This window comes from Idiotropiscis lumnitzeri, chromosome 5 (genome assembly GCF_059441095.1).
Source record: "Idiotropiscis lumnitzeri isolate Australia: NSW breed Sydney's pygmy pipehorse chromosome 5, RoL_Ilum_1.0, whole genome shotgun sequence".
Taxonomy (NCBI): domain Eukaryota; kingdom Metazoa; phylum Chordata; class Actinopteri; order Syngnathiformes; family Syngnathidae; genus Idiotropiscis; species Idiotropiscis lumnitzeri.
In genome coordinates, this window is record NC_142395.1 from 9,880,540 (window position 1) to 9,908,472 (window position 27,933).

General features: G+C 39.5%; 1 protein-coding gene across 1 annotated transcript in view; it reads left to right on the forward strand.

The window, feature by feature from the left end:
• Positions 1–27,923, forward strand: part of adamts7 (ADAM metallopeptidase with thrombospondin type 1 motif 7) — a 79,233-nt gene extending 51,310 nt beyond the window's left edge. The window contains exons 11-24 of the mRNA XM_088296828.1: positions 35–180; positions 6,777–6,946; positions 7,055–7,188; positions 8,846–8,966; positions 9,944–10,188; positions 10,470–10,599; positions 11,735–11,861; positions 12,753–12,966; positions 14,943–16,544; positions 16,889–17,041; positions 18,083–18,256; positions 18,638–18,784; positions 20,538–20,700; positions 25,351–27,923. Coding sequence (XP_088152954.1) covers positions 35–180; positions 6,777–6,946; positions 7,055–7,188; positions 8,846–8,966; positions 9,944–10,188; positions 10,470–10,599; positions 11,735–11,861; positions 12,753–12,966; positions 14,943–16,544; positions 16,889–17,041; positions 18,083–18,256; positions 18,638–18,784; positions 20,538–20,700; positions 25,351–25,499 — 3,675 coding nt within the window. The 3' untranslated portion in view covers positions 25,500–27,923. The remainder of the gene's footprint in view (positions 1–34; positions 181–6,776; positions 6,947–7,054; positions 7,189–8,845; positions 8,967–9,943; positions 10,189–10,469; positions 10,600–11,734; positions 11,862–12,752; positions 12,967–14,942; positions 16,545–16,888; positions 17,042–18,082; positions 18,257–18,637; positions 18,785–20,537; positions 20,701–25,350) is intronic.
• Positions 27,924–27,933: the final 10 nt, after the last annotated feature.

The following is a 27,933-nucleotide window of genomic DNA, read 5'->3' on the forward strand; positions in this document are numbered from 1 at the left end:
TTGCAATTATGAACTGTGCTTTTTTTCTTGCCAGTGGTGCTTCAGTGGGCAGTGTGTCGCATCTGGCCATTACCCGGACGGTGTCAACGGGGGCTGGGGTGCGTGGAGTGAATGGTCCGCCTGTTCAAGGTCGTGTGGGGCTGGAGTTGAGAGTGCGCGGCGGGACTGTGATGACCCAGTGTAAGTTTTTTTTTAAAGTTTGTATACTCCTGATATATATTTCATTTTGTACACTACACACTCTCATTAGATCCAATACAAGAGTAGAGCTTTTAAAAAAAAAAAAAATGTTACTTTTTAATTTTAGAGCACAAGGATGATTCACCTTTATTGCAAACGCTTGTAGTGGCCCTTCTCCTGGCAAATTTCACAAGAACATTCCTATTGTATATCTGCTCTGTGGGCAACCTAACTAGTCCTTTATTAATGAAATCTACCTGGAGAAGTGGTGCCACGCTAGCTGAGCCTGCAGATAGAAACAGGTGATCGAATAGCATGGTCCCCTCAAGTTTATTTATATAGTCCTTCACATGCCCACAGTTGACAGATATTAATGACATCCCCTGATCTTAACACAAAGGGGGGCAAGGAAAAACTAAAACAAAAAAAGGGAAAAATGAGAAACTTTGAAAAGGGACCACAAATAGGGGAATCGCACTTCCAGGATGATCAGACTGCAAAAGATTTCTTCTTCCTCATACAAAAGCTGGTACACCCCAAAGACAGAACCCTGAGACGCAAACTCATCAAAGCAGTTCATGCAGGGCAGTGCGGTGTCGTGCGTGCAATGGCCTCTACGTTGGGTAAACCAAGCAGCCCTTGAACAGATGCCTGGCTCTTTTTGAAAGCCGGGGTGACCACTTCATTTGCATTTCAAAAAAGGACATTTCTTTGAGTTCAACTTTAGAAAATTAAAAATGTGGATAGGGACATTATTGTTCGAAAGAGATGTAGCAGAAGGCATCTGTATGTGAAATTAAAAGCTGTTTTTAAACCGAGCTGTGTACAACAATGTCCTGACGAGGGCTGGTAATGAAAAACAGGTTCTTTTTATAGAACAAGCTTCTCAGTAATTCTTTTCGATTCCCAGCAATTTCTATTCCACTTAGATTCCTCTTAGAGAAAATAAAATGGGCGTTAATTTACTGGGGCTCGGCTGCTTATGTGTCCCGTTCTCCGAGTGAGAGGCGTCAGCGAGAATGAGCGAGGAGAAGTGTTGAGAACTGTGAAAAACGGCCATCGTGGGTGGTGACATTCCTCTCGTGAATGTCTGTCTGGAGGATCGCCCGACTCTTACTACAAAGTCAGTTCTGAAATAGTGCGGAAAGCATTTGTCTTCTTTTTTTTTTTTAATGCAATCTGTTTTATGACTGAATTGTTTTTTTACTCAAGTGAAATGAAATGAATCACTGTAAACCCAAATGTTACGACCCAGAGTGTCATATTTTGGGAAACACTAAAAGCAAACCGTTCTTCTTGCAGGAATAATGAAAGACAGGTGCTCTTTAATTTAATTTGCTTTGTTTACGTTTGTTTTATCGGTTGGTCTTTAAAACACAAATGTTTAATTTTCTCTGGACAAGAATTGAACTGAGGATCAAAGGCACTCTGAACTCTGCATTGATCTTTTTGGTGTCTTGGCATGCTTTGAGAAGCAACTTTTTACAACCCTCAGGCGACATTACAGATTATGCGGGCATACTGGATGATTTATTCAGCCTAAAATTGAAGATATAAAAGAGTTCAACCGACAAACAAACGCACCATTATTTTATTTCCCCACCGAATAAGAATCAATATGAGTTTATAAGCAATTTGCTGTATCAGTAATGGAATCAGGATTGCAAATTTCTCTTCAATTCCCGCCAAATCCCACACTAAAGATAATTTCATTACAGGGGGAAGAGTTGCCCTAATGAGCTGTTTTGCCAACAGACGAGTGAACGACTAGAAGTTGCAGGCAACAACACCCTACAGTGGCCACCGTCACTCTGCACTCACAGTAAAATTTACAACTGAAGAAATCAAGTCAAATTTATTTATATAGCCCTGAATGCCAAAAGAATCTCAAAGGTCTTCGCATGCCTACAGGTGACGAAGATTAACAACATCCGCTGATCTTAACCCCACAGGAGGTCAAGGAAAAACACCCAAAAAAATAGAAGAGCGTAAGAGTCCATTTTAATAAGAGGAAGCGCTGCGGAAAGACAACTTTGTAGAAGTAGGTTCCCCTCAAAACTGGGCCGATTGCTAAATGAGGAAATCTCCATAGCGGTGCCGCCTCTGAAGTGAACCTCCTCAGATCGTCTTCAGGATGAGGGCGAGAAGAATAACAGAGATGGTGCAGCCGGTTATAGTGCCTTTCTCAAGCCGATGAGTCTTATGGACCTGATCCAGCAATGACTCTTTGCCCGAAATTACTGTTGTTGGTGTCAAGGAAACATTTCTTCAGAACGAATTCTGTTAGTCGTAATGAAAGTTGCTGAAGAAAATCTTGCCTTCGATGCTTAGCAGTGAGATGGTTCGAAGCTGACTGATGTCCTTGGCGTCTTCTTCCTTCGGGATCCACACACTTTCAGCACACCTCCATTGGTTAGCAACGTTTCCCCTGCGGCAGATTGTCCTCAGGATGTTCCACATGTGAAGAAGTAGTTGCAGGCAGCCCTTTACACAGTGTAGGACAGAGGTATTCAATTAAAAGTCACAGAGGTCCACGACTAAAATTTCTTCCAATTAAAAGGTCCGAACCAAAGTCCAACTTCCCGAAATGTCTAGCCTATGTTCACATTTTTAATTTCAATATTTAGTCATTTTCAACAGAGCGCACTTATATACTAAATATTTAGCAATGTTCCCATTAAACACCTTTGCCAGTCAAACAAATATAAGGCGTTTATTTCACATTCAAGAAAATGTGGCTCCAGGAATTTAAGTTTGCCACTTCCAGAAATAAACAGTCAAATATCTCCTGCAGAAATATATCAAGTGCTAAGCAAAGCATTGAGTTCACATATTTTACCTTTTTTTTTAAGTCAAAGAATTATCAGCCTAAAAAAAACGGAAAGCCTAATTATCCGAGTAAAAAGGTCAACATGTTCAGTACACAATCAATAAAAATGGCTGTCCTCATGAAAAACTAATTCATTGACACCACTTTTTCTTTTGAATATTTTTTTAACTTCTCTTAATGAGAAAAATGAGTTTGTGACTGCCCTGCCAGTGACTTAATTCTGGGTTGGAACGGAGTCAGGGCCATTGGGATTTGGTAGATTATTTCACACATCTGGCCTTTGTGTTTTCCTTTAAATAATGTTTGTGCAACCGTATTTAAGCACTCCTTCACAACTTCCCCATCACTTGAACGTTTTTTATGTTTTCCCAAAATCCATGATACTTTTACTGAACATTCGTTTGCATGCCGCTGGGATGTAAACGAAAATGTAAACATCTGTTGTACTGCACTCGAAGTTCGATGTTTTTGCGTGCGCTCACCTCAAACTTCAGCGGATAACTTTGCAAAAAAGTTTCGGAGCATATGATGCACACTGGTTTTGAATCGGCTGCAGCCAGAACGAAATTAAATTTCTCCGTCCATTCATTTAAAACAAGACGCATCGACCTTGTTAACTTTTTAGCAAAGCATACTGTCAGCAGCACTCTCTTCCGGTCTGCTGCGCAATTGGCAGTGGATCGTAAACAAAAGATTTGATTGGCTCAAATTAGTGACGCCTTTTCCGTATTAACTGGAATTGCAGCGCCAACGTTTGCGAATGCGCCCTGAAAAAAAATTCATCGTAGCGCGGTCATGCCTGGTCCGGATCGGGACCGCGGTCCGCCATTTGGTGATGCCTGGTGTAGAAGATTCCACTTTCCAAAATTCGTTCTCTGTAGGTGCTCTGAGGACAAACTCGACCGATGGTAGTCGTGGGCTTCTCCGAGCCTTCTGTGGCTGTAGCTCCAGTTCTTTCTCTGGGTTGCTCAAGGTGTTTTGCCGAAAGGAGTTTACCTCTTCAGCCGAGCAGACTGTCCCCCTGCGCTTCTTGGAGAAAGTGAAAGGGTTGGAGTGGCGCGCTTTCTTGCTCTTTTCTTCCCGACCTTCGATGGCACTCAGCTCTGCATGACATCAATTGCTTCTTGATAAGCGGTAGATTCTCGTCTTCGCTTGCTACCTTATGCTATAGTTCGAGGCTTCGCTTTGAAGTTCCAGACACAATTTGGGGATCTGGGTTGCTCTGTGGTTGTAGCTGGACTTCATGTTGCTCCTCTCAATGTGGCCAAACCTTTTTTCAGAAGCCTTTTTCATTTGCAATTTTCTCCCACATGTCCCACGTGACGTCTTTATGAAGTGTCCATTGTCTTTCTAATCGTCAGCAAACTCCATGATGACTCTCAGGATCAACATCAGACCCCCTCAGACCAGTCGATGATGGTCAATAACTGTGTCGCAGCAGTGTTTGCTGTATCAGTATAAGAGAGGTAAAACTATTTGATTTAAAAAAAAAAAAGAATTAATAAAGAAAATCATACGGTCTCTAGATCAGGAATTTTCTAGAAGGTATCCCCTACAATGAACAGGGGTTCAAGGTTCTGCTAAAAATCTTTAATTAGATAAACTGAAGACTTTGGACAACTGCCAAATGATTTATTTTGAAAAAAATAACAGTTAATTACGATGCAGCAATTGTTAGATGGAATTTAAATAATTTAAATCCTTGTCTTTGATCAGTCGTGGGTTTGAGTCCAACTCTGGCCTTCCTGTGTGGAGTTTGCATGTCCTCCCCGTGCCTGCGTGGGTTTCCTCCGGGTACTCCGGTTTCTTCCCACATTCCAGAAACATGCATGGCAGGTGGATTGGACACTCTAAATTGCCCCTAGGTATGAGTGTGAGCATGAATGATTGTTCGTCTCTGTGTGCCCTGCAATTGGCTGGAATCCAGTTCAGGGTGTCCCCCCGCCTACTGCCCGAAGATAGCTGGGATCGGCTCCAGCACCCCCCGCGACCCACGTGAGGAGAAGCAGTACAGATAATAGATGGGTTGATGACTTGGATCACAAATGTGATGACATCAGAGCAATCTGAACAATTGACTCTTCCAGGCTAGCCATCCTCTCATGTCATGGTCTTGTGATGTATTTTCGCGTTCTTAATTAACTTCTCTGTTTTGCCTCTGCCTAAATGTCATTTGTCGTTTTTTCCAATTAATCACAACAATATAATAAAGATCCCACATTCAATTATTCATGCACAATTTTGCGTATTTTATCCTCACTCTGGTGATAATTTGTCACCAAGTCTTGCATGTGATCAATTTGCCATTAAATTGAGTATGAAGAAAACACATACCTGATAGTTTTACTGCTGTGAAGTGAGGAGAGGACCTTTAAGAGTTGTTCAATTCACACTTGTCACCAACTCCTTGCCTGTCTCTGATGGATGCAGTCTCATTTGTCACCAAGCAATGTGTGGCGGCAGTTTAAGTCAGACAGTTTAAGCGAATTACAGTTTATGAAAATAGGCTACATTTATATATATATTGCTAATAATCATTTATAACATATTTGTCTCCCCAAAAGAATCGTAAAAGACATGTTTTTTGTTATACTTGTTACTCTAAAACTGTCGCACCCTGTAACAATTCTCTCGATTACCTTCGAGATGAAGAGTTTGTAAAAACATAAATCAATAAAACATTTTAAATTACTGTAAGTGGTGGACGAAATGAGCGCGCCACCAAAGTCCAGTAAGGTAAAAATGACCCAGTCTGAGTACAATTTCAGAAATAGCACATTCGGCAGCAATTGAGTGGAAATTTCTCCCGGAAATGTCCTAAAATTGGACGTTAAAATGGGCAGCACGGTGCATGAGTGGTTAGCAAATCTACCTCACAGGTGTGCGGTTTGGCATTTGTTAGCCTGTCCTACCTGTGCTTGTGTGTGTTTTCTCTGGTTTCTTCCTCCCCGTATGATGTCATTCCGCCATATTTCTTTAAGGAGGTTCTCCCAAGTATTGGCGAATCGGTTTTGGCCATTATCAACAGCAGTCAACAATTAGCAATCAACATGAGACCGTGGCTGTTCTACTGGGATCTACTGTAAAAAAATGAAAAAAATACAACCAGGGAGATAAGCAAAAAAGCAAACGTTATTGACAATTTTGTCTCGCTTGTTGAATTGTACAACTAACTTGGCAGTGTATTCCACTCACTGTTTGACTTGAACACAGATCCAATCATTCAGCAAGATCAACAAAAAAAATAATTGATTGCAGTTTGTACAACCTTCCACAGTATTTTATTCAAAATCTTGCAACCATTTCTTTTATCTGTGGTTTCAATGGGTTGTCCGTGAAAGATGAAAACCGCCTTCACAAAATTGTCAACGTGTGCTACAAGATAATTGGAACCAAGCAGCGAGACGTGTGTTCTCATTTGCTGAAAAAGCCACCCAAATTGCCCAAAACCCAATTTGCTTGCTATAAAGTTTGCCCGGCGTCACTGTGTAAGGAAAAAAAAAAAACTCTTTTATTCCTTCCTACAATTTCGGCTGCACAATACATCAATCTTTTTAATTGAATAGCTTTTCTTTTAATCTTCCATGTGACAGAGTTGCCCTCACCAGGATCAGTAAAACTTGAAGCCTTTGTTGAGACAGGTCTTTCTTTTGGAGTTTTAGAAAATTGTTTAGAACCATTTGCTCATGCCTCGTGCCAGGATGATGAAACTGTATTTATTACTACATTATAAACCGTTTTAATCCTACCGACAACTGTCCTTCAGTCCCCGGAACAGAGGGAAGTACTGCTTGGGAGAAAGACAGCGGTATCGCATCTGTAAAACAAATCCATGTCCAAACAACGTGCCCACTTTTAGAGATATCCAGTGCAGTCACTTCAACAGCGCGCTCTATAAGGGCAAATTCTACAAGTGGGTGGCCGTCCTCAGCAGAGGTGAGCAAGCTGATATTGATTCAAGCTGACAACAAGTGATGATTTCTGGCCATGTGCACCATGTACTGTCACACGTAGTCTCACACATGTGTCCATGTTCTGCTTCAGTCAGTCCTTGTGAACTCCACTGCCGTCCACTGAATGAACACTTCTCTGAAAAGATGCTCGATGCCGTCGCTGATGGCACTCCGTGCTTCGAAGGCAACAAAAGCCGAGACATGTGCATCAATGGCATCTGTAAGGTAGCAGTATTTCAAATGCTTAAAATATCTAAAAATAAAAAAAAACTTTCCAAACTTCCCCGTTTTATGCTATTGTGTATCTGCCTATCATCTGTTGTGAAATTTGTTACTTAATTCACATTCAGTTCATCAAGTTATATATATGCAGCCTGTTGTAGAATTAAGTAATTGAGTTTATTTTGAAATAATTAAATGATTAAATACATCATTTTGACTTAGTCATGCTGAAAAAGGTGTGGGCAGGCCTCCTTCACTGTATTCCTTTTATGTGTTGGTTGAAATGCTGAATGTGCGACAGTCTCTCTACCGGCAAGTGTTATGCAGATGACATTTTGCCATGAATGTTATTCAAAAAGCTGTGGCCATTATTTTTCAAGATAATATCCACTTGACTATCGGGAACAAAATGTCGGTTACTGATAGACTCTTTGGGTATGGAATAGATGACAGATTTCATGACATTTTGTGACATTTTTGTTAGACATTCATCCTTTCACAATTTCTCTGTCATCGCAACGATGTTATCCATCCATCCTTGTGTATAGTGCTTGTCCTCTCACTGTGTGGCAAAGGTTTGCAAGTGTGTGTGTGCACTTAGCGAATGTTTTTTTTTTTTTGTGTCGCTCTTTGTTCAAGGTTGCAAATATGTTGCCAACAAATCTAATGATCTTTCGCAAAGAAATTTTCAAAATGTTCAAAATTGGATGGCACTTTCCCCAATGCCACACAATACTTAAACCGCAGGTGTCAAACTCAAGGCCCGGGGGCCAATTCTGGCCCGCAACCTCATTTTATGAGGCCCGCAAAGGGGCAAATCATGTGCGTCAACTGCCTGTTTCTAGCACATTTGATTCACTTTTAACAACATTGAGATGTGAGATATTGCCCTTTATTTCTTACCAATCCTCCCCTTTGAGAATATATTGACAAATTGTTGAACAAACAATTACTTATGGGCTTCTGATTTCAAAACTGGCTTTCCATCAATTTGTTGTGTGTATGCGATAACGAAAGGAGAGCCTACATTTATATGGGTTCGCAGTCATAATGGCCCTCTGAGGGAAAACATAACTACGATGTGGCCCGTCCACAAAAATGAGTTTGACACCCCTGACTTAAACAATTATCAATTATACATTTAACAACAATTAACAATTAAAGCAAAGAAAATAAGAGAATTCATTGAAGTCAATTTAAATAAAAAAATTCAATAAATATATATATTTTTTTAAATATTGACTCTAATCAACCCTGCATGGAGCCACGGCCACCTATCCATATGCAGAGGCTTACCATCAAAAAATATGGAGCTATTCAATTATAAGACTTCTGATAGGCCCGCGCTACTCGATTCGCCAGCGGGTTGGTTATGGCAAAAATGTAAAGTGATTGACAGAACAATTGAGACCTTTTTTGAAAATTCTGAAAGGCCCTCGACTTCCGTAAACACCTGGGCTTATCCCAGGCAAGGTCAATGGGAAAGGCGGCTCTGCGTGCAGCCATTGTTTCATAATTGTGAAAAGGTTTGCAGGTGCCTTCAGGCGGGATTATCCTTGCCAATAGCTTGCATTCAAACATCTATTCGAACTCGCACGTAAGAAGTCATTCAATTTTTCCATTGTTGTGCATGATATGTGTTGTTGCATGCCTGTCACAGAATGTCGGCTGTGACTACGTGATTGAGTCCAATGCGGCGGAGGATCGATGCGGAGTGTGTCTTGGTAACGGCTCCACCTGTGCAACTGTGAGGAAAACATTTGAGGAGAGTGAAGGACTTGGTATGTTTCTCACAAGTCTCCCAATTTCAGTTCAGTTCCAAAGTGACTTAATTTTGATTTATAATTAGTTTTAATAAATTATGAGCATTGTTTCTGACTTGGCAATGATTCCTGCCGCAAATGTGATTCTGTCGGAAATTGTGTTTGGCGTCCTTTACAATAGTGCTCAATTTGTCAGGAGCAGTACTACAAAGTTTGTGTGTGGCAACCAATGTAGGATATGCAAAATCAGCACTGTCTATTCCAAAATGCTAATCAGGCTCTTCGTCCGTCTCGTTAATCGGCCCTAACGAGGTCAAGTAAACACAGATGCCCATTTCATGCCACGCCACCTGTCTCTGTTCACCGTGTTTGTATGTTGGGGGGTGTGACTTTCTTTTGATTTATGATGACAAAAGCAGGAGAACTGGTCCCCCTGATAAAAAAGTTTGCAGATCGCCAGTGAGTCTGGTGTCCGACGGTGGTTGTGTTGGCAGCTAAGTGCAATCTTGGTTGACACTCCAACAGTTGCAAACAATTAAATCAACTCACAAGATTCTCCCAGCTTGTTAAAAAGTTGACTATGTTGTATGCCTCTAAGACTAAAAGCAGGAATTTGGGAATCTCTATCATATGCCTCTCTCCCACGCGGTTAGCCTCTCCGCTTATTTCTATTTTTTTCTTTTTTTTTAATGGAAGTGCTGACGGGATGGAGGATGATTAATTTTATGAATAAGCGATGACGGAAGGGTGCCAACGTCATAGATGGGGGACGGACAGGCAAAATAGAGTAACGTGCCCATCTTTGCTTATCAGTAACAAGGAAGAAACAACTTCCTTTTTTCATAAAAATAATCTAGAACTTTGTGTTTTATGTTTATGAATTCTTTTTTTAATTATTCAACTTATCTTTAACCCTTTGGATTCTGCTTCCCAATGTATGCATTAACTGTGATTCCACAAGCATTGTCACTTAGATGAGGTGCATTTTCTTCAAGGTTATGTGGACATTGGACTGATCCCAGAAGGATCATGGGACATCAGGATTGAGGAGATGGCTGAAGCTGGAAATTTCCTAGCGCTTCGAGGTGACAGCCCCAACAAGTATTATCTGAATGGCGGCTGGACTATTCAATGGAACGGCGAGTACAAGGCAGCTGGGGCTGTATTTACATATGAACGGACAGGACATCTTGAGAACCTGACCTCACCGGGGCCCACCATGGAACCAGTGTGGATTCAGGTGGGATTGATCATGAAGTTATTTTATTTTTATGATATCCGTCAATACAGGTGTGGTTGCTTCAAAACTGTGAAATGAAACGTATCTATAAATTCAAAAATAAAAAATTGAAAGCATATTTAAGTCCAAAATGTTTTGCTTTGCTTCATTCACGGGGAGCATGTTGGCCATCGAGAATTTCGGGAAATAGAGTTTATTTTCCTGAACACAATGATGCTGGTCTCTTAACTGATTCAGTTTATTTTGTCTCCAACAAAGCTGTGTTTCTTGTTTTTTTTTAGCTCCTCTTTCAAGAGACTAATCCAGGAGTGCGCTATGAGTACACAATCAATCAAAATGTTAACGGGTCTGACTCAGTTTTCTTCTGGAAGACTGGATCATGGACGGAATGCAGTGCCACCTGTGGAGCAGGTAGGGGATAATGCTTCTTATTTGTCGTGTTGCAAATTAAAGATTTTTTCCCCCAATTTAAAATCTGTCCCATGTGGTGCGCTTGGTGCACCTTGGACTGTCTCCAGCCAATCAAAGGGGAATGTGGGAAGGAGGAGAAATCATATGCAAACTCAGAAAGAAAAAAAAAATGAGAATTTTGAACTCAGAGCCTTAAATTATAAGGCAAATGTGATCAACATGCACAATTGCTTCCTTAAATGAAGCATTGGACCAAATAAAGTTGGATTTCTATATTTTTTCTATTATCGGTATTGCACAAGAAATGTGATTGTGACTCAGAGTGTGAGGACCACTTTAAATGCCAGTTGAGTAGATCAGAGTCATGATTATAAAATAATCCTGTCTTTAGATTTGCTGCAGTGTTTCCATTCACTTTGATAATATTTCAGATGGTGAAACTGTAAATGTATGAGTGTCTTTCTTTGGTTCCCATTTCTTTCTCTCTCCAATAAAGCTGTGATACCACGAAATAGATTCATCCATTGTGCATGTTACCAGCTGCATGGGGGTTTAAATGTACGTCATGATTGTGACAAACCAAACAGCCAACATGAGTTTATGTGCTTGCGAGTGCTACTTCTAAAAATGACTTTTTTTTTTCTTTTTTTTTACTCCCTGTAAGTACATTGTTTTTATTTAGTCACACGAAAACAAAACAGAATACTCATGTACTAAATCCAATCTAATGTCATTGTTCACTCCCTTGAGTGAAAACGCTAAAAATGCAATCAAACGCCTTTTAGTATTGGATAAGAGACCTGCAGCCTTTTTTTCCACCAGTTTTCAGCTTTGCAGAATTTTTGTTTAGCTGCACGAGTTATCTTATTAAACCATGGCTCCGGGTTTTAACTTTGGCCGCATCATTGTCGATTACTTTTAAATTTGAGACAGATAGATCTAAAGTATGTCCTTGTCTGTGAGTTGGGCCAGACACATAGTGCACTAAATTGAAAGAGTGAATGAGTCTTAAAAAGACTTGACTACTCTCAATAGCAGAGTGAACATCATGCTCTGATGAAATGAAAATTGATGCTGCATGCATGCGCAGGAATTCTTTTCTGGCTACAAACCTCCCATTTCATGGTCATTTCAGGTCTTCAGAGGCAGATTTTTCACTGTGTGGAAAGAACCAATGGGATAGTAGATGAGTCATTTTGTGACCCTTTAACCCGACCTGATGACAACCAAACCACTTGCAACAAGGAGCCTTGTCCAGCCATGTGAGTTTGAGACGCTATTTGCAACAAGAGCCACGTGTACGAGTTTAACAAGTTCAAAGTTCTACACAAGTCCTTCTGTGAGACAGAATTGTTCAAATTTGTCAGTAATTAAATTTTAGTTGTGATCGGGAACATGAACTCTTGTAACCTAACTTGAGGTCTTCTTTACAGGATTTTAGAAAAGCAACCATTATAAGCAATTGCTGGAAATCAGTTGTTGGTTCTGTAGTCATACGTAGAAAAGTGCATTACTCTGTCGATAGTTGATTTTTATATTTTAATTTAGGCACCCGATAGACAAACAAGCATTTTTCATGTCATAAAATTTGACATTTGAAAAAAAAAAAACTTTTGAGCAGAAACAGATCAGCAAAATTGCTCAGATTCTTTATTGACACACTCTTAAGGACACTTGTTGCACTTTAAAACATACAGAATATGAGAAATTGCACGACTGGGTCATGTATCCAAAGCCATTTGGCAAATGGCTCAATACATAATCAATAAAATTTATTGCTTATGACGTACAAATTTTCGAGAATAAAAAACGGCACCGCGGTCTTGTTCCGCCGCTACTGATCATGATTGTTCACAATTGTGCGTTTGTAATTCCTCTGAGCAAACACAATGTAGTTCATACTTCTATGTTGCAAGGCTTTCCCCCACAGTTAAATTTGACATTTTTGAAGCACCACCGAATGCATAATTGGCCCTAACCTCTGCAGAGCCATTGTGTTTCACATAAACAGTCAAATCCTATTCATCCGATATACTGTGTTTGCTGTAAAAGGTCAAATCTATGAGTCATTGTCTTCGGGTCTATTGTGAAATTTGACAGTTTCCATCCCAATGAATTCAACAATTCAACCAAGTTTGTTTCTCTGAGTGCAGATGGTGGGTGGGTGAGTGGCAGAAATGCTCAGCTAGCTGCGGGAGTTCTGGCGTGGCTAAAAGGACAGTGTTGTGCATACAAGCCATCAGCGTGGATGATCAGAAAGCTCTACAGCCCAGTCAATGTGAACACATCTCAAAACCGGAGTCTGTTTTGTCATGTAACACAGACATCCCATGCCCGGCAGATTGGACGACTGGCAGTTGGTCAAAGGTGAGCGTGGCCTAGAATACGACTACCAACCGAAACATATCATGACCTATACTCATATTCTCTGCATGATTAGGCGATGGAGTTTTCACTTGCAAGATTTCATGCTGGATTTAAACTAGTACAGACTTATTTTGCTGTTGTTTAGTTTCAAGTTTAAGTCTTTGCTGTTGTTGCTTACAGGAAAATAAGGCATTCATGTAACAAACTGACGATTAAACTATGGTCTCTTTTTATGTATCACATCCATCGATTTCTCTCCATACATTTGAGGGTTGTCAGAAAAGTTCCAGGATGTGTTCAAATCCAACCTGTAAGCGTTTCCATGTGAAGTAATCTCCCTGGAGTCTAATGCCTTCATGCAATCCTGGAAGGATTCTTTTTCATGACCCTCCACTGCTCTGTTGTCACATCAATTTTTATGTCGTCCGCATCTTCAAACTAGTTCCCTTGGTGACCTCTTTACCTGAGAAAGAGAAAACATAAATTAAAAACCAAAAATGCTTTTGAAAAAACAAACCTAAACTAACTGAAACTACACTTTATATTTCTAAAAAATAAGTAAAAATAATTATAGCAAAATAAAAAATATATTTTTTAATTTTGTCAATTAATCTAAATGAGCTCCCAGGGTTCATTTTAAATGTCGTGGTATTGCAGCACAGTTGATTAGGAAATGTTACACAATACTGAGTGACCTTTTTTTACTGTGCACTCGACAAATACAACATATATTTAAAAAAGAAAACTAATACTAAAAATACTCAAAACTCAACTCATACAAATGATGTTAAAAAAAATCTATAAAAACTACCAAACTTGCTGTAAAAACTAAATTAAACTAACAGAATAAAAAAAAAAAAGTCAAAGCAACATAAAAGCTAACTATAATGAAAAAAGTACGGTGACGGGAACTGTGAGATGGTGTCATGGTGAAGCAGCCACAACTCCGTCTTCTTCTGAAAGAAGCAAAAAAACATCGAAATCTTTGTCGATGTGCAGGTTGATCGTCTGGCCCACACTAAAAGGGGAATCTCGTATTTTGTTATAGTTTGAAATGTTTTTTGACACCAATCCTTGAACTTTTCAGACACACCATGTATCTGCCATTGCATAAATCAGTCTCACAGCACCAGGAAAGTTGAGCCTGGTGCTCCAGACTAACCTTTTTTTTTTTTTCCAGCATTGTGGCTATTAACCTGACATTTTAGAGGCACGCGTAGAAAATTTAGTCGCACACAATGTAAATTGACTTGTGTAAATGTTCACGTTTGCGTCATTTTAACTACAATACTAATAAATGGGCTGAAGTGTGAAGCAGGAGTTTGTTTGCTACAAAATATATTCAGGCAAAAAAATCTGCACAATTTTACTGCCAAAATGCCACGATTTATTGTATTTTTTAATTAACGTTTCATTTGGTTGAGTTTGGGTTTTTTTTGTTTTGTTTTTTTAATATCTGCCTGTTTGTGGTCTTGGCACATCTTGACACGGCAGTGTTGTTGTTTCAAGAAGGAGAATTTCTGATATATTATTTGGGTCATCATGCTGCAACTTTTAAGACTTTCTCTTCAGCTTTCTAGCAGATGTTGAAGGTTTTGAGCCAAAAAGATCTGATGCTTGGAATGCCTCAAAATTTCCTACACCTTCACTAATGCCTGAGTTCCAGTTTTAAATAAAGAAAATGACCAGCCAGATTTTCAACATTAATAGTAGCATTCCCATTTTTTAAGTAATGTGCGATAAGTTTAAAAAAAAAAAAAAGAACGTATGTATTTTTACACCTGGGATTTCCTCTGCCCTATGCATTATGACATTTTTACTTTACACAAAAAGCACAAAAAATGCATTAGACTGAGCGTAAATATTATGTAATTATAATGCGTAGGAAATATTGCCAGTCATCTGTTTTCACTTTGTCGAAGTCCCTCTCTCTGTCATTTGATCTTATGTATTCTGTCATTGCTTTGTCTGTGCAGTGTTCACTAACGTGTGGGAGAGGAGTACGTCGGCGTAACGTTAGCTGCTCCAGAAACACCGGCGCGGACTGCGACCTGCAAAAGAAGCCAATCTCTCTTACTTCCTGTTCAATCCAGGACTGTCCTGAAATTGTGGACAATTTTGGTGATATTGACTCGTCCGGAAGTGGATGGCCAAGCGAAGAAGTGTTGAATGAAATTAACTCCATCCCTTTGGCCAAATTACCTCCAAAGCACAACCCTGCCAAAATCTTGTCAAAAACTGATGAACCAAAAGGCTTAAATAACATCTTTGAAGACTTTCATTATCACAATAAGATCGAAAGTGAAGACAATACTCCGAAAGTGGATGACTTTTACTATGACTACAACTTCATCAACTTTCATGAAGACTTATCAGTTGAGAATGGTGGAATTGATTCAGGGAACAGTCAGGAAATTGATTTTGGGCATGAGGAAGAGCCTAATGGCAGTGTGAGGGACACAAGTTATTCTTTGAAAACTGCTGAACCACAAAACATTACAAAAGACAACCTGAAGGACAACCCTGGAAATGGAGAACCCGCTCAAAAGCATCATAGAAATTTTGATGACTACCTTGCTGAAGATTATCTTCTGCCTGTGTCCATCACTCGGGCACCACCAGAACATTCGTTACAAAAAAATGGGCATGATGATCTGGAATCTACAAAGAGTAAAAATGTGGGGCAAGTCGGAGAAGAGGCTGAAAATAGCCACAATTCCACAGCGGAGGAAAATCACTCTGGGGTATTCACAACATCACATGCTGCTTCAATGCCTGGACTTCAAACTGAGAGCCGTCAGACTGTCACATTGACAGTTAACTCAGGAGAAGAGGACGACTTCAGATTGCACCAAACTTACACCTTGTCACAATTCACTACCCCGAAGGTTTTAAACTCCACGGTACCAGCAACTGTAGGAGCTTCAGAATTATCTCTTACTCAAACTACTCATCAATCAACAGCATTTTCTCCTGATCTTAACCTGGAAAATCCGCATCCAACCCATCTCACGACAGACTTTGTTACCATTCAAGATAATTCCGGAGTGTCTGATAGTGACCTCAGTACGACCGCACTACCACCCTCTGAGAGTTCCACTCCCCCTCCTTCCTCCGATCTGCCCATTTCAGGTAATCAAAATGCCCCTGATGATACCATATTATCTGCTGGAACACAATTGCAGCCGCCTACACACCAGGAAGGATACACTCAGCCTCCTTCAGATGATTTCCAGCCAGCAACGACGGAAAAGACTCTCACGAAAGCTTCTTCTGAAAGGACTGCGGCAGATTCTTCTTTGTACACATCATCATTTCCATTTGATGACTACGACGACTACAATCCAATTCAAATTCCCTCGATCGTAAGATCTGGTATTGCGAATGATCCTGGCTCGTCTTACATTGCGCCAATGTCCAACACTGCAGCCACTCAACTTATTACCGCACAAAAAACAACAATGAATATCTCCCCAACCCGGCATTCTTATCTTTGGCCACTTCCTCAGGCAATATCAGAACAAACGCCAGCCACCACACAAGTCGCAGCCTTTTGGGTCACTGGCAACTGGAGCTCTGTAAGTCCGAATGAATCAATTCCTCTTTGTTCTTGCACGCAAGCAGATGAACTAACTTGGCCGTGTCTCACTGTTGCTGTTTTTTATTTCCAGTTTCATTTTGGTGACTGAAAATATTTAAGCGAGAGCAGTCTGATATCACCATTTAATATGATTTTTCTTTCCACTGAATTTGCCTCGACCTGCTTTATAATCTCCAAATATTTGACATGCTAACAAACTCTCAGCGTTTTCAAGGCAAAGCATGATATTAAAATGAAATGAGTTTTGTCATGGCTGACAGTCACTTGCTCATCTGATAAACAGTCTTGTTTGTTGGAATACGTTACCGTATCTCTGGGCAGTGCTCCACGAGCTGCGGTCTGGGTGCCATCTGGAGGACTTTGACCTGCAGTACCGGCTCCAATTCTGACTGTGACCCGGCCAAAAGGCCCACACCTGCCCAGCGTTGTTATTTGCGCCCGTGCTCCATGTGGAGGGTTGGGCAATGGACTAAGGTGAGATGCGACTTGTTTTATTTAACCAACATATTTTTTTTCCCCCTTTGGAATTCCGAATTTGCATCCGTGACATTCCACACACGGTGTATTTGTGTTTTGTTTACTTTTAACACATTTAGCCAGTTGTCTTTGGGGAAGGAAATCATGATTGATTATTCAGTTTACCCCCAGGGTCCTGACTAAACTTTCTTGGTTATTAGTTAGTAGGTTGCCTTAAAGCAAGAGTGGGAAATAAATTTTCCTGATGGACCATGTAAGAAACTTAGTTTTAGAGGGCCAGGTCACCATGCCAATCGCAAATAGGTTCCATATTAATTTGTTGTGTTTTTTAAACATGACAAGGTGTTGTTATAATAATCTTCTGTTTTTATGCTATATGTAGGTGTTGTAATCAGGGAAATAAAAAAGAAAGCAGTAATGAAAATTCCATTTCGATTAAATCAAAATTCACAAAAAAGTGTGCTGAAATTGTGAGCTCCAACCATCAACTCATTTGTGACTTCAAATTGATCAGGGTAAATCCCCCCCACTCCCTCTTTCACTTTACAAGAATTGTGCCAATATTTGGCATTGTCGATATTCACTCTAAAAAGAAAAAATTCTCTTTGGATCAGAAATGTCACTGAATGAAAGTCGGTAACACTGAAGACACAAGCAGCTGCTCTGGCTTGTTAGTTCCGCATCAAAATAAACATTCTTCCTTAAAGGCTTGTGCGTGCACACATGGTCAATAAGATATCTGACAGCCGTAATTCATCCACTCAGCGCTAGGAATATTGTTCTCATTTAATAGTGAATCACAGTTAAAACCATGTCCCCACTGCACGCTTGGAGCTGGAAAAGAGCCGCTCAGTATATCTATGAATGATTATGTAGTCATTGGAATTAATAAATGCTTGGAGCATAGCCAGAGATGCTTTTAGTTGGTATTTGTAAACAGGCAAACACATATTGAGTAAGAACACAAAGGATCTGGAATACAAAACAGATACTTTTAGAAGAAAGCCTTGAATCACATGACTGTGTGTTTTTTTGCAGTGCTCCAGGAATTGTGGAGGCGGTATCAAATCCAGAGAAGTCCAATGTTTCCACATGCGGGATCAGAGACCTCTACGACCTTTCCATTGTCAGGCAATGTCCTCCAGGCCGCAAAGCCAAATGCCCTGCAATTTACAGCCATGCCTCGATTGGTACACTTCTTCCTGGGGACAGGTGTCTAACATTACACTTAAATTGAGATAATCGCTCCTTTTTGCACCACCTACCGTGGCTGCCTCACGGGGGGAGGTCTTTGAAATAGAATGTGTCTGACAACGCGCCATCATATCACTTTTAGGTCTGCTTGACATTTTGTGATCCTATTTACTGCATGCTACGTAGCTCAGATGTTTGTTTTTCCTTTCAGCATTTTATTTGGAAGGTAGTTCGCTCAAAGGTCTTGGTTTCCTTTTTACAAACATAATGAAACGGACTCGAATAGAAACTCTTTGCGGTGTTTCCGAAGGCTGCATGTTCTTCTCACTATCCACTGTATACAGGTTGCACTTGTCTCACCTTCCGTCTTGTCCTGTGGTTTGTGTGTGTTGAACTCAGTGTTCAGAAGTTTGTGGAGGTGGAGGACAGCAACGACTTGTCACCTGCCCCGAGGAGGACCTTTGTGACGCTGACCTTAAACCGAGCAACATTCGGCACTGTAATGCTCAGCCTTGTGCTCAGTGGCTAACTGGATCTTGGGGACAGGTAGACTCCATTGAAATATATAGAAATGGCATCTGACATGTACTGTATGCTACCACTGTTGTGATTGTTTGACTTAGTTTTGGAAAGACTCACACATACAAAGAGTAAACACTTGCTAATTGCATTTTAGAGGTTCTCAACCTTTTTTTTCCCCCTTGTGCATGCCTGATCCCCTTTCGTCTATACCAGGGGTGTCAAACTCAAATAGGCAGTGGGCCGAAAAATAAAACTTGGGCCAACGTTTAATTTTTTTAAAACAATATAAATGCAGATTTTTTTTATTGAAATATTTATTCTAAGTGGTTTTAGTGATCCAAAACAATGTGTAATTTTTAAAATTACTATTATCATTTTGATAGTTACTATTATCATATAGAATGTAAAATGGTATAGTAGTCATTTGGTATAGCCTCGAGGGCCAAATATAATTTACACTGCGGGCAAAATTTGGTCCGCGGGCCAGAGTTTGACACCTATGGTCTATACCATCGCTTTTACACATTATAAAATCCTAATAAATAATAAACCTTCCATTATGTATTACAGTTGTACTATTTACCACACCCAACTGGAGCTCATTTGAATAAGTCCTGTTTAAACAGACATTTCAACTTTAATTATCAGGAACAAAACAAGTTGGAGCGCACACATACCATTACATTGACAGACTTATGAAATGATGGAGAATATTGACTCATCACCTTGAACATAAAATGTTTCCACCTAACCCCCGAAATGTGCTCGCTGCACCTGCTTGGTGAACAATGCCCTAAACAGCACAAGTGCACCAGCACAGCTGAATCATTCATCCGTGTATGATTTCGTGGCATGACACACGCGCCGACCATTATGGATTCTTTCCCAATGACTGCTCTTTCTTTCACATGCCCACATGACTGCGTTTGCCAGGGCTCACAAAAATCCCTTTTCGCGGTCATCTTAATCCCTGAGTCACATCAGCTGAGCTAGAACAACCACTGTTTTTGCTCATCTTGAGCAAAATCATGACTATATTTCAGATGATGTGATGTAATCACAAAACAGAATGTTTGCACACAGAAATAACAGCGGCCTATGAAACCTTTTGACTGACATAATGATTGTTCTGCTTAGGGTCATGGGCAAAATGAAATTACTTATGAGAGAGAGTAAAATTGTGACCCTAAATGCTTCTTACTGTGATGCAGCAGTTCTCATTAATAGACTGCGAAAAATATATATACAGTACCCTCCGTAATTATTGGCAACCCTGGTTTAGATGTGTTATTAGTCTTAAAATAAAATCATTTTTTTTATAGAAGCATAACCTCAACAGACACTGAACCAAGCTCCTCCCATGGCCATCTCAATCCCCGGACTACAACCCCATTGGCCATTGATTAAAATTAAAAAGCAAGGACAATTTTCAATATGGCTTTATTTGTGCATCCGTAATAAAGGCAAAAGCCTTATTCCAGTCTTGCCGCAGTGCCATCACATCCTCCGCCAAATTTCACAGTAGGTTTTAGACGCTGCGGTTTGTGTTCCATACATATACTGTTGTTAAGACAATTTAAGAAAACTGAAGAGCTCTCTTTTTTTTGTCCAGTGCTGCATCTTAAACCAAACTGTAACTCATGATTACCTCAACTCATCACAAACAGTCAACCAGCATCTAACATGCCACACCGTTATTTAGAACCAACCTAGCAAGCACCATTCATTAGCACTTTCTGCAACCTTTGAAGTAATTAGTGACACATTTTCTCTTCAGTGCTCAGTGTCCTGTGGTAGTGGAGTGCAGAGGCGACTCATCAAGTGTGTTAACACAAAAGCTGAGACAGAAGAAGAGGTGGATCAAACTCAGTGTACCCATGAGGTGCAACCGCGGAGCTTGCAGAAGTGTAACTTGGATGAGTGTCACAAGGGTCCTTCCGGTGAGAATATACAATTCATAATTGTCCTAAACTCTTGGTGGTTAAAGTATTTTATTACTCCATTTTTTTTAGCGCAATCTAGTATAATTACAGAGCTAAACTTAGTGGATATATTTTCTTTTTCTTTTCTTTTCAATGAAAGAAAAATGAGAAAATCCTGTTGTGAGCAGGTGGTCCGTCTCACTTTGTCCAACAATGGTATGGCAAATCTTATCTGCCCTCAATAACTTTGCGGTCATCATTTTTTAAATAGACTAAAGTAATATTTCAGTACTTTTGATAATAATATTAATTTTGTTGACCAACCAAAAACAAAATCACAACAATATATGACTGACAGTCTTGATCTCAACGGATTTTACTTTACTAATCATTCCCATAAAGGGGAAAATGCATTCATTAAAAGTACTCAACTGCCACTGAGTATAAATATAATGACAGTGATGGATGAGTGACAAAGTCATTTCATGCTGAATGGAAAAAAAAAAAAAAATCACCAAACATCACTGCTGCAGACAATATGGAGGGTCGAGGCCGCAATAGTACAGAGATAGCGGCCGCAGGGCGGGAGACTGACCGTCAAAAAGCGGTCAAGTGCCCAACTCTGGTAAATACGTTTCAACCTAGATGCAAATGAATACATTACCGAGACGCTTTTTTTTTTTTTGTTGCCAACTCTCCTCTTATTTGATGCCAATAACATGTTCAAAAAAAGATGGCGCACACACAAAAAAAGAGGTATGCTAAAAAAAAAACACCTTTTTGGAACATTTTACGGGTTTATTTGAAACAGGTGAGTGTCAAGATTGGATATAAAAGGAGCATCCTCGAAAGGCTCAGTTGTTCACAAGTAAGGATGGGGGAGGTTCGCCACTTTGTGAACAACTGTGTGAGCAACACAATGGTAAATGTGCCCGTCCAAGCTTTTATGGTGTTATTGGTATCAAATTCAAAATGAATCAATATTTGCATTTACAAAAAATATATATAGTTCAGCCATTTGAACATTATCTTGTTTTGGGAGTGTATTCAATTGAACGTGTTGAAATGGATTGGGGAATTATTGTATTTTGTTCTTAATTATGTTTTACACCCCGTGTGCCTACATTATTGGAATCGCAGTTTGTACTATTGTATTTTCAGTCATGATGTTAAATTACGGTGCTGCGTCTCATAACGTCTAAAGCTTTGTGGGTGGAAAAATAGAAAAATGCTTTATTGCGGATGTCCCTATGATGTTATTATCCCTGCAGGAGGTTACATTTGTAGAGAAGGGATGAAATGACTGTTAGCATTCACTCACTAATGAAAATGACATGAGTTTCTGACTCACGTGGATCTTACATTTGCCACAAAGCCCATAATTCTCTCAAAGGAATGAAGTGACAAGGGCGCACCATCTTGTTTGACACTTTCTAAGAAAAACTAAAACATGGAATAAGCAATTCAAATAGCTCCAATGACAATAAAGGGCATTCTGATTCTGATTCTAAATTCCTCCAAAACAAATTAATTGAATAGAAAATTATTATTAGAGTGTATGATCTATTTTACTGGCGACACTGCTTCCATCATGTAAAACGGGGAGCGCACTTTTCATATGATTTGGCGCACCGTATTATTAGACGCAATATCAATGAACGGGTGGATTTCACCACTCTGAAAACATCCTAAACATTCAAGGCTATCAAAAGCTAACATTATTACTCGGTGCTAAGACTGTTGTTCAGATCATCTTTTGATCTTGTCATCATAGTGCTTCCATTTTCTCCGATAGATGGACTCTGACCTGTAAAATATTCACCCACTTGTTGTGACTGGTATGGGCTGAGAATCGTTACCAAGGTTGAAAGGAGCTTGAGAATAGTCAAAATGTACCACTTCAACATACTTCCTTAACATCAATTGATGCTTTCCGATCAATCAGAGCTTTGGCTTTTTAGGGTGTTACAGAAAGAGGACAAAACTGCAAACAGGCGAGTTTGATAGAAAATGACTGAAAATAGCTTCCACAGGAAAAAAAGTCAATTGGTAAATTAGTAAATAGCAAAGTGCAAAAAGGCAGGGGTTCCTGTTGCAAACCGAATTTCGATGACCCTTAATTTGACACATGGAACTACGATTGCACAACGAATTATGTTTGAAAGCAGTAGACTGCTTCTATTTAAGATAGCAATACGTAAAACAACAATGTGTTTTTGCATGACAACATCTCAACGCCAGTCACCCACTGTGGATGTTCCACATTGCCATTTGTTGATTACTGTTCTATATTGGGCCTGCTGGAGCCCAAGGGATAATTATGGCGAGGCTGGTCAAGCTTAGCCAATAGGAGAAGAGAGATAAACAGGAAATGAGGCATATTTAGTTGCAGCTGTTGCCTTTGGACCCCTGAAATGCAATCAAGTGCTTATTACGTGCATACTTATGTAACGTACCACATCAGACCATATTTAACGGGCTACGCTGTTGCTTTTGCTGCGATTTACAGCTCGGGTTTTCATATTGGATTTCTAAGGAGAAAGCAAAATCCATCATGGTCCTCGAAACACTTTGAAACTGACAAAAGTTAAAAATATAAAAATCAGGCACTGCATTATGATGCTCCAACAAAATGATTTTAAATCATAAAGTAATAAAACTGACCTGGACAAATGGTGATAAAACTAACTTATAGGGATGCTTAACTAATTTTGCAATTAAAAAAAAAAGGCCATATTTTGACTATAAGGAATTTGATAACTTCATTATTTTTCTGTACTACTGCGTTGATGGCTCAGATAAGAATCAATGATGGCTCAACTAATGTTCACAAGCATGATTAAACGCGTGTCACAAGTGCACTGTGTGCTTATTAGAATAATTACCCAAATATCCACGTCATTCGTAGTTTTGAGTGGAATTAAATTAGACATATATCAACACTGTTAAAGTTCACAACTGAACTTATGTACTGGTGCTAGTGATTACCTTCAATTGGTTGTCAGGACAACAGAAATCTTTGTTTGAGTCTAATATTTTATTTATCTCTATTTATTTGCATCTAAATATTTGTGGTTATGGTTTTCTGTTAAAATCTTTATTTAATTTTCAAATTTCCTTACTTCCGGTTCTGGCCACAGATCCCGGATCGAGACTGCCTGACGATCCTAAAATGACGGTGACGTAAGTGTGGTTTAAATAACAATGACTGAATGATGGACTCAAATGACAGCACTGGTTTGGCTTAAAAAAAATGACGGACTGAGGATGACAGACGGGCGGCCCGGCCTGGACCGGCAAAATTTCACGTCCATCTCTGATAATACCATCTTTTATACTTAACAAACCTTGGAGTGTTACATCATAGAAAAGAGGTACTGATCCCATTGCATCTAATGATACAAAACATAAAATCCAAAAATATTGGCGGCCAAAGTCTCAAAGATGTGAACAAATTTGGAAGTACTTTCAATAATGAGACTAGAAGACTTTTAAGTGTTGCAGTATATTAGAAAAAAGGGTCTCACTCAGAGTGTCTCGGTTGCTGCAGTTAAGTATTTGAGTAGTCTTCTTTTAAAGCCACCAAGCTCTGGCCTCCTGATTTTGAACTCTAACAGGAACGCGTGGGCTGATTAATTTTTTCTTAGCTCTCAAGATAGCACTTTGGATGAGAAGTATGGCAATACCCGGTGAGCACTTCCTGCCACTTTATAATGAGACAAAAAGACATTGAAAGCTGTGAGTGGCTGACGATTCTTAAAGAATTTCTTTTTCAAGAATTTCATTCTTGTTGATTGCTGTGGTTTTTCAGTATCTTGCTATGTAGCCAAGTCTGTCTTTGCTGTTTCATGCTCATCTCTTGAGAAATGGTTTAAAAGTCAAGTGTTGCATCGCTTTGCCGTGGTGACTCTATTTCAAAGTAGAAAAGCTCGTTTCGAGTGAATTCAGATAGCATTCTCTTTTTTATGTCAGGAAGGCTGCAGCTATTGAGTATTTTGGTATTTGGATATCGTACAGAAAATTCGATTGAATAATTGGGTATTTGGATAAAAATACAAATATCAATATTTTTGCTTGGTTAAAGAACAATTGTAAATACAAAAGAAAAAAAAGAAAAAAACATTTCCACTTAGTAATGAACAACCGACGGTTTTCATTTTTGGATAACCAACATTTTTTACTTAAATTTAAAGGGGCAAACATATCACAAAATAACAAATATGAGATAGTTGCTAATGTGGTCCATTTTTAATTGACACGCTAAACAATATTAAGTGAACTGAACGATTTCGATGACTGTGTGCATTAAAATCTTTTACAAACCAAGACATTTGGGCCATTCAAATCTCAAGGACCCACTGTATGCATTTTGCTGCAAATATTTAGGCTAAATCCAAAAATATGTTGTGTAATACGAACACAACACATGGGTGTAGACCCAAAAAGAGAAGCAAGACTGAACATTGAATTCAAACGTTATTTTTTTATTTATTTTTTTTAAACTCACTTTTCTCCCAGGTGGCTCCAAGGTCAGTCATTTGGCAAAGTTACTCATCTTACAGAATCAGTTTATTGCACAGGCCAATAAATATTATGAAAGGATTAAAGTTGCACCACATTTCTGTCTGTTGGTCTCAAATATCACCTTTGTGTCTGTCCCCCAAACAGGGGAGGTTTGCCTCCGTGATCGTCTCACATCTCGCTTCTGTCAGACTCTGCATTGGTTGGCCCGGTGCCACCTGCCCAACGTGCGAGCGCAGTGTTGCAAAACCTGCAACCAAGGGCCAGGCCGGCCCAGCAGCATCAGTCGCCGCTGAGCCAAGAGCAAGGCAACGACTCATCAATGAAATATGGATTTTGTCCCCTCAACAGACTGCCGGCTTTACTTCCCCGTTCCGTAACGGAGAATGTAAATATTTAGTATCACCCATCCATCCATTGTCCGAGCCGCTTCTCCTCACGGGGATCGCTGGGGTGCTGGAGCCTATCCCATCTGTCTTTGGGCAGCAGGCGGGGTACACCCAGAACTGCAGTATTTAGTTTCACTTTGTAGATAATATATTGCCCAGAATGGCAAAACTGTCACTGACAAAAGGCTAACCAGGATAGTGCTCTCCTATCAATGCAGCCAGCTTCGAATATACAGCACACAGTTTATAGACAAGTAGAGAAACTAGCAGGTACAATAGAAATGAATGTAGTCATGAAATATGCAAGTACGCATATGCAGAGTGGGACCAAACAATGACTGGTGCTTATGTTCCATATGTGTCTGTTTACCAGCGCTTAATTACTGCACATATGCTGCTAACAAAAGGTGATTTTTTACATTAAACATGCTTCCCTGTTTGTTTTTTTTCAGCACTGCACAGGTCCGTAGTTGTCAATCGAAATACAAAGTTCGAGTGACAGTACAAGGTAAATACAATATCTACTGAGCTTATTTTAATATGATACTTAAAAAGAATGGTGCTCAAAGATGGTACAAAAAACTTATTGAGAGAATTAGGCTGCAGGATATTTGTTGCTGGAGGTCACATGGTCTCCTAAATTCAGGTGAGGTATGGGCTGGCCGTGCAGGGCCTTCATTAAATATTTAAATACTGGATCTTTCATATCATTCCTGACTTTTGATAGTCATTTAAGTAGCAATCCAATGCAGCTTTTTATTTCCTCGATCGTAGGTGTCAAACTCAAGGCCCGGGGGCCACATGTGGCACGCCACATCGTTTTACGTGGCTCGCAAGAGCAAATGTTATGCATCAACTTCGTTTCTTGCTAAAATACCAAAATTGCAAATTGTCTTCACTTTTAAAAACATTGCAATATTGCTAGCATTTTTTTGTTTGTAATGCCCCTTTCTAAAATGAATGTAATATTATTTTCACTGGCCTCTGATTTAAAAACGAGATATTCACCAATTGTTGTTTGTGCTGTTTATTTATTTGGGTTCGCACTTATATTGGCCCTCCAAAGGAAATGATTTAGCCTGTGACAAAAATGAGTTTGACACCTCTGACCTATAATGTGTCCGGGTCATATTACCGTAGGTTTTGTGAATTGCATTCCGGTTTTTAATTGGTCTTTTATACATTGAAAGGCACAGTGCATTGATTTTTTATTTTTTTCCAATTAAAATTGTCAACTGCAAAGAACCCTGTTACCTTTCTGTAAGTTTCTTTCAAAGGTATACGATGCCGCTCAATAAACCATAACTACACGATGCGTCCAATGGCACATGATAACGGCCTGCCATAAATCACTGTGATGGAAAGAGGCAAGAAAACAGCTTTATTGCCAACTGGGAACCTTTTACGAAAGATAACATGACTTTAAAAGGAATTTTCTAAATGTATGTAATTTATACCTTCACTCTGAAAGGTCTCTTGATTTTGACTGTAATTGATGCATTTCTCAGGTAATCGTTTATTCAACCACCAGCACCGGTTTGAAGTAACAGGTAGAAATACATCTCACATAGGGACATATCTGTCAGTATTGGAATTTAATTTAATGTATTCTTAACCTTAAAGGTTACTTATACAAAGTACTTTAACATGTGTATAATCAGTTCTTCCTAAAAGCAAAACCAAATGAAATGTGACTAACTTAAAGAGGAAGTCAACTGCAAAAAAATTATTTGCAATATGTTTTTTTTTTTGTGCCTTCACAAGTCTAACCATGGCATTTTGATTAATAATGTGTTTGTGGATTAAGTAGGGTTAAGCAGCAAAATCCACCCGGATTTAGCCATCTCAAGGGGCAGTCAACCAAAAGTGACAAAATGGACGCCCCCTAAGATGGCTAAAAGCGGCTGGATTTTGCTTCTTAACTCATATTCCACAAACAGAATATTAACCAGAGTGGGACTGCAGAGAACATATTCTTGTTTGCAGTGACTTCCCGTTTAAGACTGTGCTACACTTTCAATGCATTTTCTCAGATCTGTGATTGATTTTATTTCACTCAAAGTAACAGTTTTAAAAGAATGCTGATGGTACACTGCAGAAAGCAAAGCATAACATTCTAGTCACGTCTCAGGTTGTCTTGCATGTACCGTTGGTGCTCGCATCGGTGCTAATGTTACTAACAGTGTTTCTACGTGCTTTGCCACATGCTAAAATATTTGAAAGTTTATTTGAAGACATGATGTGACTGTGTAAAGCACAAAAGTCTATTGGCTTCAACCTTGCTTGGCAACAAATGCTGTGACCTTTGTCAGTTTGTCTTGCCACAGAGGCTTAAACACAA